This window comes from Cataglyphis hispanica, chromosome 15 (assembly GCF_021464435.1).
Source record: "Cataglyphis hispanica isolate Lineage 1 chromosome 15, ULB_Chis1_1.0, whole genome shotgun sequence".
NCBI classification, from domain to species: domain Eukaryota; kingdom Metazoa; phylum Arthropoda; class Insecta; order Hymenoptera; family Formicidae; genus Cataglyphis; species Cataglyphis hispanica.
Window position 1 is genome coordinate 4,099,824 of NC_065968.1, and position 13,446 is coordinate 4,113,269.

At 28.8% G+C, this 13,446-nt stretch overlaps 1 protein-coding gene across 1 annotated transcript in view; it reads right to left on the bottom strand.

Annotated features, from left to right (window-relative positions):
• LOC126855004 (ATP-binding cassette sub-family G member 1) overlaps positions 1 to 13,359 on the bottom strand; it is a 19,340-nt gene extending 5,981 nt beyond the window's left edge. Inside the window, exons 1-3 of the mRNA XM_050602266.1 lie at positions 13,189 to 13,359; positions 6,784 to 7,244; positions 1,794 to 1,911 (exon numbers count right to left, since the gene is read on the bottom strand). Coding sequence (XP_050458223.1) covers positions 1,794 to 1,911; positions 6,784 to 7,006 — 341 coding nt within the window. The 5' untranslated portion in view covers positions 7,007 to 7,244; positions 13,189 to 13,359. The remainder of the gene's footprint in view (positions 1 to 1,793; positions 1,912 to 6,783; positions 7,245 to 13,188) is intronic.
• Positions 13,360 to 13,446: the final 87 nt, after the last annotated feature.

Below are 13,446 nucleotides of genomic sequence, written 5' to 3' on the forward strand. Positions count from 1 at the left end.
TCATTGAAATTTTAATCAATTTTTTATTTAATTATGTATACATAAGCTTCTTGCATATAATAATATTAAAATGTCGAATGTTTCATATAGTATAATATATTAAAAAAAAATCTCTATTTTTTGTTATATGCCTTGAGAAATAATTATGATATTATCGTATAATTCAAAGTGCGCTTATAAATGTATGCGAAAATACAAGAAATAATCTGCAAAAACACTTTGGAAAGGTAACAAATAATTACTCGTGCGAATTAAATCCATTTATTTTTTCCATTCATATTTATCATTATTTATGATATAAGGAGGACAGATGCGAAAGATTAATCAATCTGATAAACGTTTACTTCATTATCATTGTATAATAACCTTCAACGTCTATTCTATAAAACACAATCTAAATCAATTCAGTTCCACTGAGACAAATAATATATTCGCCATAACAGTTACATAAAATACTATTAAAAATGTTGTTACATGAAAAATATTTGTACTGTGCATTCGCGCGTAAAATTTTGTAAAATTTAACAGGTACCATACACGATTAGAAAATGATTAAGAAACCAACTATGTGTGCTACGTGGGATATCAATAATATAAAGAAACTTACATAGTGAAAAAAAATGTAAAAAAATTACTGCGCGCGAATTCTTATACAATTGAGTAGGAAAAATATTTATAATTTAACGTAGACTTATCATCACATGTCCTCGGACAAATGACAAATATATGATAATAATTAACGAGGTATTAATCATTTTGCGATATACACGAATCTATTTCCACGAGATGCACCGATGAAGCGCGAGTGCTTCCGTGATGGAAATTATTTCTCGCGAGCTAATCAAAAAGCGTCGCACGCGCTCGTATTGTGATGTCACGGAATATTGCAAAAAAATCGCGATAGATCTCATCGCATTTAACTTGATTATGACGTAATACACATGACATAAAAACTAATCGCTGGAAAAATTGTATTTTCATTGTGGAAGCGATCATCGATCTTCGTGCTCATTCACTTTTAAATCTCGTAATCAAATCTCGACTTCGCACAGTTCTTGTGAGACTTGACGGATCGCTCCTTAACACACAAAAAAAACGATAATAACGCATATGTTTTGCAATCAATCTGAATGACAGAGACAGAACTTATATATAACTGAAGTGAAATTTAGAGAGAGTTTTTTTTTTGTGTGCCCCCTATTCATATTAAGGCTAATCATACTTGTTATAATGCTTGATACATAGAAAAATCGTTTCTCACAAAGATCATTTTAGCTAGATACTCGTATTTATCCAATGCAGTGATTAATATTTGGCAATGGGACCTAAATTATTTAGAAGGTATTATTAGAATTCGGGGCTATAAATTCTACATTTCTTACAAATAATGGTTTTAACAGATACAAAAAATAGGTGAATTGTTGTGACTAGAAATCTATACTCGGCAAAACAGTTTTTTTAGTATAACTGGGTTTAATCCTGATGAGTAAAAAATCATCGTCAAAAATGGGAGGAAAAACAACAGTGAAAACACAAAATACACATACAGTTGTTATCTAAAATCAATTCCTGTTTTTCCGGTTTCGTCCGTCAAAGTAAGATTTTATTATCGCGTACATGTCACGATATGATATTTAACTTGCCTGAACTTCAATGAGAGCTCGATGAAAGCTTTAAATATGAAGATAAAGATGTGCGTAGGCGATAAAGTACTGTGCGCGTACACAAAGAGAAATAAATCTCTAAACTCCTCGTCCTATATGTGTCGAGGATATTTATTCTCAAATACTTACGTGAAACCAGCGAGAACGTTGAGTAACGTCGACTTTCCGGCTCCGGATGGCCCCATAATACCCACTAATTCACCGGCCTTAAATTCACCGCTGACGCCGTGCAGAAATTCTTTCTCGTCTACAACAAAACACAATTACGCCCGATTGCATCATGAGAATTTCACGCGATGATTCATATCATCAATTGCTCAACTGCAACGTTGAGCGGTTAATTCTTTAACTTATTTGTTGATCTGTTTAATCTAACAGTAAATAGATAAAGTGAAAACGAAAAAAAATGCATGAGCACGTGTTGAAACGTAACAATAAGCCTTGAACTCACGTGTCACGCGTTGCATTGAGGTTCGCCCTTTTTTTATTTCATGATCGTTTCAAGAATATTCAAGGGAGTCATTAAGTCTATAAACGACGTGATTGCTTTAATCACGTAAAGTTAAAAAACCTCGTACGGCACATATGACGAGTGTAAATATAATAAAATCAAGATCATCTTGGTTATAAAAATCAAGATTATATGAATATTACATTAGATTACATTAGAATCCATGTATGTGTGTGTGTGTGTGTGTGTGTGTGTATGAAAGCGCAGTATTTTATTCCTCGCTGCAAAAAATATGTGGTTCGAGAAACAATTCAGTTTTCATATATATATATATATATATATATATATATATATATAAACTGAAGGTTTTCATGATATTTGAAAATTAAAAATCAATACTCATTGCGTGCGTGAATTGCACAATAGTTGACCCAGTAAGGTGTCAATGCTTACGATATATTAAAAATTTGCATAGGTGATAAAGAGCCGTTGTTGTTCCCAGTTTAATACATATGCATATGCAATATATTTACCGGTTATATATCTCGAGTATAATAATGCAAATATCAATATTAATACAAGTGTTAATCTTTATTACCATTCAGTGAAAAACAATTTTCTCAGTATCTTTAATAAGGATCTCATCGAGATAGACATAAGACGTGTATGCGTCTTTACATCTCGAAAGTAAATATAAAATTCATCATCTTTCCTTTTCTCAGGTTCATTTTTTTATTCCTTTTCTCGCGATAATATCTTAAAATACTTGTGCGTGTTTTATATTTCATAAAATAAATTACAAATTAAATAAGAGCCAGACTAAGCTCAAGGCTTTGAATGACTGATGATCCGAGAAAAAGCAGCCTTTTCCTCCTTCGATAAGAGACGAATAATAGAAAAAGCAGATAGCATTTCTAGAACGCGGTCCGATTATTTCTTTCAACCTTGCGTACGATTCATCCAAACAAACCTTGAACTGGTTTCGCGATAAATTGATAACAGAAGGAGTTTGCTCTTAATATAGTACGCAGCGCTCTAGCGCGATGCTCACGATCAGCCACGTAAGCGCAGGATGACGTGATAAGCAGATGTGTATAACGAGTGTCATTTTTTTTGCTATTTATATACATACAATTGTCACCGATTATATCGAAGTCATGTTTTTCCAAGATCGGCATTTTATGTAACGTCTTCCGTACGCATAATGATATCACAATGGATGCCAACAAACGATGCGTTCTCTCTCTCTCTGTTTCTCTCTTTTTCTCAATTGAAAAAAAAAAATAATTTTATAAAATATTTTTTTCTTCGAGAAAATTATTTAAAGTTGACAACCGTTTTATTCCGCTTTTGCCATTTGCGCGGATAACAAAAGTGAAGTCGTTTGAAGCACGTGCTAGAGGAAAAATGGAAGAAGATTTATTCGATTTTCTTTCTTGTTTTGGCTTATTTTCTAGCATTTAGCATAAGACAGATATATTACATCTCGCATAACTAATCTTCACTTTAGTTTCGCAATGCTTGTTTCGCAACTTGAATTATTCGCTTGTAAATCATATAGGTTTTCTCATCGCGCGTATCAATAATAAAAGTCATAAAAACTTCTGATATTTTCATAGGGCTCATCGTTATCGCGCACTTATAAAAACAAATGTGCTTATCCAAATTTATGAAAGTTCACGTTCTTATTCCGCTTTATTTATAAAAGTTAACACACAAGATGAAATATTATATACATGTGAATATAATTTTCATAAATCTTAACGAAAATAACAATTAAAGAAAGAATGAAGAAGTAACACAATAGATTTTGATAAAAATGAAAATGAATCTTTTCTCGCACAAATACTATTTAATTATATTAATAAGCAAACAAATTTTTATAGAATTGACTTCCCAGTTCATCAAAGACTCCGTATAATTATTCTTCATGGTATTGTCTATGACGCACAACTTCCTTTCTTGGATCGAAGTTTTATAGCGGATGTGGTATCATCACTCTTGACTTACAGCCGACCTAAAAGTACTATTAGGCCTGCTGTGAGTCAAAAGTACGTTTAATGCACGTTGGAGACAAAATATTTTTTTATTCAAATTTTTACTTGACACATCATAGTAATTTCATTCACATTCTTACGTAAAAGTGCTTGATATTACTAGATATTTTCTCAAAACAATAATATTATTTGGAATAATAATTGCAATCTCTTACACAAAAACAATGACATTATAATTTAAAAAATCCTAATCAATAATAAAGTATTTGCATTTTTTAATGTTTTTTCATGTGTGCATATAAAATCGATTATAATAAATATAATTATTATACAATATATTATTAAAAAGTAGCAATTAATATAACAAGAAAATATCTTTTAAATTTTGCATCATTATTTCTTTTGTCTATGAATTCTGTTGGCTTCTCAAAACGATCAAAGAGATATACGTATAAAAATCCAATCGTATAAAAAAATGAAATCAATAATATACAACTGGTATTTTTTGAAATTTTAGCTTCATGCTTCATTCATAACATATACTCAGAAAACGTGCAATCTTTAATGTATGTAATTGTCTCCTTTAGTTTTTTATCTTTTGCAAAAACCATTTGTTGAACAAATAATCACATCTTCAGTGGCCACAATATATGCTAGAATCCCGTTTCTCTATCTTTCGCCTATTTTAAAAATGTATATATATATTTGTTCTTTTTTTTTAAATTTTTATATACATGTGTAATAATTAAAAAAAAATTTTATTGTACTGGCACATGTTATATGTTCATACAAATATATTTTTTTTTATTCAGTAAATGCTTATTATAACTATGAACTAATTGCTCCATTAGCTTTTTTTTTGCAATCATCGATTAATTTTATTTATAAGCGTCTCCAAGACTCATAAGAGAATAAGAAACATTTGTAAGATTAATAAATGTTAACTAAAGAAATATATAATGGAATATTATATAAACAAGGATGCAATTATAAAAACACCAATAAAATAATTGCACTTCACAGCATGATAATAAATTTCATTAAATCATTAGCATTAGGTCATCGCATGTAATAGGTCACCGAACAGATGACAGATGCTAATATATTTTACCTATATTTATATTATAATTATCACATCTGTCTTGTGTGAAAACGAAATATAACAAAGAAGATATATAAATGTGGATTTAAGACATTATTAATGTATTTGCTGACAAATAGCTGTCATATAGATCTCCGCGAGCAATGGCATTATGGAAATACGTGCTTGAATAATAAGATGTAATTATCTATCTCTCCATCAAATGGATACAATATAAGAAGGAAAATTGCAGTTGTGTCATATTACAAACTAATTTTTGCAGTTACAATCTAACACTTTAAGTACAACCATTTTTTTTGCATATAATCGTAATTTCGAATAAAATTTTTTTAATTTATTGTTGAATCATATAAAAATCTCTCTCTCTATTTGCTAAATATTTTTTTTTAATCTTTCAATTTGTAAAAATTGTTAAAAATGATGCCTATGATTAAATGGTATGACTCGTATATTTGACGTTTTATCGTGGCATATCTCGATATTATAAAGAGGATTTTTATTAATCCACGATTTCACTACGTAACTTTTGTGCGTTATATTTTTAAAACGCGTAGCGAGACACTTTCTCCGTTTAAAACTTTCTTCGTTTACCGTACAACGTGGCGTGCTACAAATACTTTCTCCTAAAATCTCTCACTTTAATCTTATAATACCGTTGTACGTTATTAAAGCAATCGTTCCTTTAAAATTATTTTTTTCGGTGTTGTATTCATACATACACACACATATAAACAACAAATACTTTTATAACAATTATTAAACAAATACTTTTATAAAAAGCGTAACATGACACAGACAATAAGATCTTAATTTCAGAAAATTTTAGAGAACCTTTAATATATATATTTAACGCGTTTCTCTTTAAAGGTTTCCCATAGTAATTTTTATGACATTTAAAGCTGCAAAAATAATTTGCGAGCAATACCGTATAGAAAACAACCTGTTTTCATTTGCAATTATTATCAAAATTTAAAAAAGTTTTATAATTCGATTCTGTTGCGTGTCTGATTGTTCTGAAAAATATTACTTCACGTATCACAATACAATCAAGAAATGCATTTATAAATTTCTAATTACAAGAAATTAATAAGTTTCACATGTATTAACATTGATTTTTTCTCTCAAATTTATTTAAAAATGTGAGAATAAGAATTATATTCAGGAAATATATTCCTAATGATTGTACATTAATACAAAATTCAAATATAATCTTCGACTTTACAGCACGTCGATAACCTAAGGATCAAATGATAATGCCAAAAAAATATATATGTGTGTGTGTGTGTGTGTGTGTATGTGTGTGTGCGTATGTAATAATAATAGAAAAATATGACAGAAATTATAAAGAAGTGATATATTGCAATATTATTCTGTATAATAGAAAAAAGATACATTGCAATTATTATTATACATATTAATGTAAATATTATATTATAAACATTAATACGACGAAAAAAAGATTTATGCTTACGTCAATCGTTAATTGTAAATACTAGCTTGGCTTATGTTATTATAAAAAATAGCTGAGTTATTCTCTGAAGTATTATACCGTTGTTTCTCGATACTTACGGGCTGAGAATCTACATAGACTCCATTCTCTGACGCGATAACGTATATCGCGAAATGACAAGTCGAGCTGAGGCCTTTTCGGGAAACAGTGCTTCTCCCGTTTCAGGAAATAATTGTTGTTACCGATAATTGCCGGATCCCGCACGTCATCTTGACTGATGCGATCAAATTGGCAGCAACTCAGAGACGACCGCGAGGGCGAACAATGCGTCGGTGAGGTCATCACGAAATGCGGAAATGCGCGTTGAATTCGAATTGCTTCAGTTCCGCTGGTCAGTTAAGCGTACGGAAAAAAAACAAACACGTCACAACAATTTCAAAATATTATTCCGCTCGCTTTAATCGAGCATGTCGATTCACTGCACTTTTTTAATCTTCTCTCGTTTTGCCGTTATTACGAGGAAATTTTGTTGTGTTCGTTCGCCGTTTACTTTTGCTCTCGCAAAATTTACCAGTTCAATCTGAAATCATAAACAAACATCATGTCCGTATGTCAGAAAAATACTACTTCAACAATCAAGATTTAATTATGAAAAATAGAAATGTAAGCTGATCATCTGTTAATCATGGCTTAATGGATAATGATATGCACAGAGATGAAATTGAATAAACAGATATATGTATATATGTATATGTATGTATATATATATATACACACATATATATATATATATATATATACACATATATATATATATATATATATATATATACGTAAATAAAAAAAAAATTTATCGCGTCAAAAATTATAAATGAATATTGTGTCAAAGTATTAAATGTAGTTTTAAAAAATATTATATGATGATTGTTGGAAAATCTAATACGAGGTTATCAAAGAACACGAGCTGAGTGAAACTACTGCGTTATCATAGAAAATTTTGCTTGTTTCACATATTGAATGAACTTGCTCTCATTAATTATTATATCTAACGTATATGAAACGCAGTGTTAATAATTGAAAATATTTGTTTTATATATATATATATATGTGTGTGTATGTATATATGTATAAAACATAAGTAAGTTCGCTTACATTTATAATTTTTTTCTTCTTTGTTTATGAAGAGAGAATTTTTCTTTTGTTCCGCATGTGAAAGACGTATAAAAATTCTGTTATAGCTCATTTTCAATTTAAAATTACAAGCCCAACTTATATCGTGTACACATGTCACATTACGATATTCATACTCGAAGTTTCATGCTGATAATTGGTCGTAAAAAGTTAACGGCATATTATTTGTTGCGCTAACGACCGAATGTAATCAGAGCAAGTCTGACAAATACAAAGTCGCAGGATAAAGGCCGTATATCATGCGGAAAACTGACTCGCTCAAATCAGACTATTAGTCCGATTCATAATTTTCTTGCAATAAACGTCACGAGAAAAATCTGCGACGCAGATACATCCCTGTCGAAATGTACGTAAGAAAAAAAAAGATACCAAATTATTTATGTATTTTATGTATATACGAATCGAATATTTATCCCCATTTATCAAACTTTTTACTTCAATTTTTTGAATGTTTTTGATCACAGTAGAATTATTTTAATTTATTCTTGATGCGGACAGTAACAAAAATAAGATCGTATTGCTCTCTCTCTCTCTCTCTCTCTCTCTCTCTCTCTCTCTCTCTCTCTCTCTCTCTCTCTCTGTAAAAACTGCACAAATTTATTCACTTGTGATGATTAAATCATTCAATAGGTTTCATTGTAAGGCCAACGTATATAAAAAAATTAATGATAAATATTAAATACCATTTATGATAAATATATAACGTATATTTGATAATAACATATAATTGATATTGCCATTAAATTTCTTGCAACTACATTATTTTTATTAAACTTTATGCGATTTTACAAGGGCAAAAAAATTAATATATTTAAAAGAAATCATCAACATTGTTGATAATCGATAAATTAAAGAAATAATTGCTGTATAATAGCTAATACATGCGCAAGCGTAATTTTATAAACTTACATTTAACTTACATGTAATTATTGTATAATAATGTATAATCTTTACACCTAGAGTTCTAAAGTTCTAGAAATTGCAAATTATGCAATACAAACAGGAATATTAGTTGTATATTATTTGTATAAGACTGTATAATTAGATTGCATAATTATTTGCTGAATGAAATATTTTTTGTATGTCTTTGTACATAATCGAACAAAAATTGTATAATTTGTATTGCATAATTTGCAATTATATATATATCTTCCTGTTCATAGATTCAATTTTTTTATTACCGTATTTTCTTTTAATTTATCATTATTGTGAGATGCGAGATTTATGTATATTAATCTTTGCAACGCGTTTCATCATGAACAATTTATGTAAGATAAAAAGAAAATTTATTATATAATCGAATAAAAAAATCTATTGCCAAATTTATGATATAAGAAATAGAGACCGAGCTTGAAAACAAAGAAAAAAGAAAGAAATTATTTTATACGCGACGATAATTCGCATTCTTTAGAGATTACTCTACGTCAGAACAATAGCAAATATAAAAATTAATGTCATCGTCAGCTTGTTGCTGAATTATTATTCAGTTATCGCGGAATTAACTTTGAAAGATTCGAGTTAGAGACGATTCACGGCTCATAAAGAATTTCAGATTACATATTATGCTAATAATGGAAAACCTGATGCAGCGGTTCATTCACCATCCAGAAACTTGTTTTCGCGACATTAGCACTAATAAATTGCAAATAAAGTGTTTCACATTGATGTCACATAGCAAACGTAACTTTACAAGAAGTTAAATGCTATAAAATTAATGAGACAAGTAGCATTTAGAGTCTGGTATTTTCAACATTCCTTGTTGGCAAATTTATTCTTATAATATTCTTTATTTTCTAAATCGAAAAATGTTCACTAATTTATACGATTATTTAAAGAGAGGGACCGTCTGAAATAAAATCCAGACATTCATATAATTTATAATTAGAGACATAAAAGAACCGTTTCTTTCTAATAAAAAAAAATCCGCTTTTTTTTCATTTTTTTTTAATCTTATTTATTTTTTTATCTTATTTTTGTGTATTATTTTTTTATAATATTACATTTTTAATTTATTTTTCTTTTATTTTGAAAAAAAAAATAAATTAAAAATATAATACAAAAAATTTTTGTTATGCATCTCATAACAAAAATTTTTATTGTGCATCTGATTGAAAATTATTATGTCGTGTTTAATATCATTTTAATTGCAAAATACTCATTAATTTATTACGATTGTTCTTAAAAAGAAAATATAATTAAATATAAATTAAAAATGTAAAAACTTTAGTTTTTTTATTATATTCAAATAGTAACTAAAATCAAATAGTAATATTTAAAAAAAAGATGATAAATTTTATTTTTATGTCTATAATAAAAACAATTCATTCAAGTTTAATTTTAATTTGTTTTTGGAGAATTTATCTAATTAATCAATAATTATATAATTATATAGTCAATAAGAATGCGATCTGTATTTAAAGTAATAGTTAATTCAAAAATATCATCTAAAAAATCAAAAATAATAAAAAATCGCATAATTTGCAATAATCAAAATATAAAGACGTTAAATATTAAAGAAAAAAAAATTTGAAAACGCGGGGCCTGTTTTTTTTTCATAAAAAACCGTATTTTATAAAAAAAATATTTTTTTTATATCTCTATTTGCAATTCTGAAACAAGCCAAACTCTTACATAAAGTTCGTTCTTTTCTTAATCCGTATATGATTCAGTCATTCCCACGCAATTATTCTGTTTATTTCAAGGTAAGTGCGTATCAGCGAATATATCTCGCATAGGATAACTTTTATGATTAATCTGCATCAGATTATATATTCGCGCATAAACTTTCACATAAGAATGCATATCTGTGGATAAAATCTTGTTTGTATGACATCAAGGCATAATGATTATAAATAACGTAAATAAATATATTAGAAACAAAAATAAATATATCAATCTGTTTCAAGATAAAATTATTATTCTTCTATCTAATTTTTTTCTTTTTATTAATCATGCATTATTAAGATAATGAAAGATTAAAAGGATAAATAATATGCTTTTAAATCAAAGCACTTTAACGCAATTATATATAATATGACTCTATGACATTGACAGTAATGTAATCAATGTAATCAATGGCGGAAAAATAATCGCAACAGATAATTACATATCGTAAATTATCCTACATTTCTAAATTGCAAGAAAAAAATCAGTTTTTCCGCTCGTTGATTGAGAATTGCGTGAAATCTACACGACCTAACGCAACCGTCAATATTTTTCTTTTGTTCTTTTTTTTTCTTGCAACTTATTTTATCTACACTTCTTTCGAATCTTATCAAAGTTTCAAGAAATCAGCCGTTAATGCGTTTTATAATATTGCGAATTTGAGACATGCACGAAACGAAGTACAATCATCGTGCACAAAAGATTGAATCATCTTCGCAACAAATCATAATTTAATCTTTTCGCTAATGGCAGATGCCATTAGCGAAAATTACATATTTTGCTTGAGTAAATTATAAATAATTAATAATTATATTCGTGAATTTTTCTCGTAATTTAATTGAAAAATCATATAGGCGTTGAAAATTTTATCTTAACTCTTCAATGTATCAAGAGATACACAAATAATATATATTCAAAAAAGTAGTAATATATATATTTTTGTTTTTTCATATCTCATATTATTAATATAAATATTTTAATAAATACTCAAACAGAGAAGTGCGATCGTGAATAAAAGAAATAGAAATATCGCATACTTCATAATACATATACTTCGTAAAACGTCCTCCTTCTTTCTTATCATCGTAGCGATAACTGTGAAGGGCACTAGACTAAACGGACGGACAATATAAATACGTCTCTGCTTTACATCGTTTACATTAATGGAATTTTTGCGGAAAAATTGCGCAATGATTTTTTTTAAATCTTTTTTTTTATTTATTTTATTATTTATTTATTTTTTATTTAATCTTTTTAATTTCGAAAATAAAACATGAAGAAAGTAAATAAAAGAGAGAGAAAGAGAGAAAGTATTATCATAAGTATGTTTGGAAAAAGATGCAAATAAGCAAAGACCGTTCCACTTTCACAAAATAAGCGCTCTCGACATGATTTTTCACGTGTATACCATTTCAAAAAACTATATATTTTTTTTTAAATCGCTATTACAAACCGCTATCAATTTTGACGATTATTACAATGATCGAATTTCTCTTATTTTCTATAGGAATATATCTCTCATATTTTTTTCAATGTCACGTTATTTTTTCTTATTTCTTTTTAAAACAAGCATATAAATATACATATGTACTGCGCAATATTTTCTCCTTATATTTATTTTCAAAAAATTTCGGCATTTTATATATAAAATAAATGTCAAATAACATTCAAACTCATTAACTTGCAAATTAATAATTAAGTTATTTTGAAAATCGAAAGGCGGAAGTTTTCTTTATTCGTCTTTTTATTTTCTTTTTAGAGAGAGAACCGGTTTATATCGACGTACGATTTAATGTCAAATGTGTGAACATTTCGATATTAAGTTCATAAAAACAAACACACATACATACATACATATATACAAAGTATATATAGTGAAATTAAAATATTGCGCGAATTTGGGTTTTATTGACCATACTCTTCCCATTAATAAATATAATTATAAATAGATGGTGCGCATACTGTTATATGTGTACTGTGACTCAACGTCATAAAAGTAATAAGCCACATCGTAATTTCACTAGAAATTATATCACGGTCAGACACTCTAATGGCATCTGGCAAGCCGCTCGACACGAGCAAGTTCAAGGGCTTTTAATTCTATTCCGGCAGCAAGTTGAATGCAACTTTCGTTTCTTTATCCGAATCCTACTGTATCCTAATCAATACATAATAATTTTTTGTTTCAGAACATTCCGTCATCTCAAAAATAGTTTCGTCGCTTCGTGGATATATATATATATATATATATATATATATATATATATATATATCGCGCATTACGATAAATTTGAAAAATCATTTCCGGCGCGCAAACCGAACGCAATGACATCCACGGAATTGTAATCCTACATAGTACGGAGCAAGGTAGCGTGATTTAACGAAAATGACATAGAAAAGAAGGGGACGAAACACATACGCATAAACATATGACAAGTATTCGAAAAATAATAATGACAATTAAATCCATAAAGATACGACGGTATCGATTTCGGAAGAGAAAAGAGAGCATCGCGGAAGTCGCAAAAGAATATGTATATCGATAATACCTTCGACATTGTAAACGACGTGTCGCAAATGACGTACATAGAGACCTGGCCGTTGCTTTGTCAACGGCCAGGCGATCGATACGGCTTTCGTGTCAGAGAGAAAATAGATGATAGACTTACTGGTTTATGGTGCACGTGGTGCTCTGCGTGATCTCACGATAAAACCAGACATCGAGGATCGGTGTACCGTTATGTTATCGGCTTATGGGTATAAGCGCAACTATCATAGCCGACAGCGCGCCGATGACTGGCGAACGGCTGGCGAACGGCTGGCGAACGATGTTCCACGAAACCCTGCGACTGCCGGTGGTGCACTTTAGTGAATAGATATATGTGTGTATATATATATATATATATATATATATATATATATATATA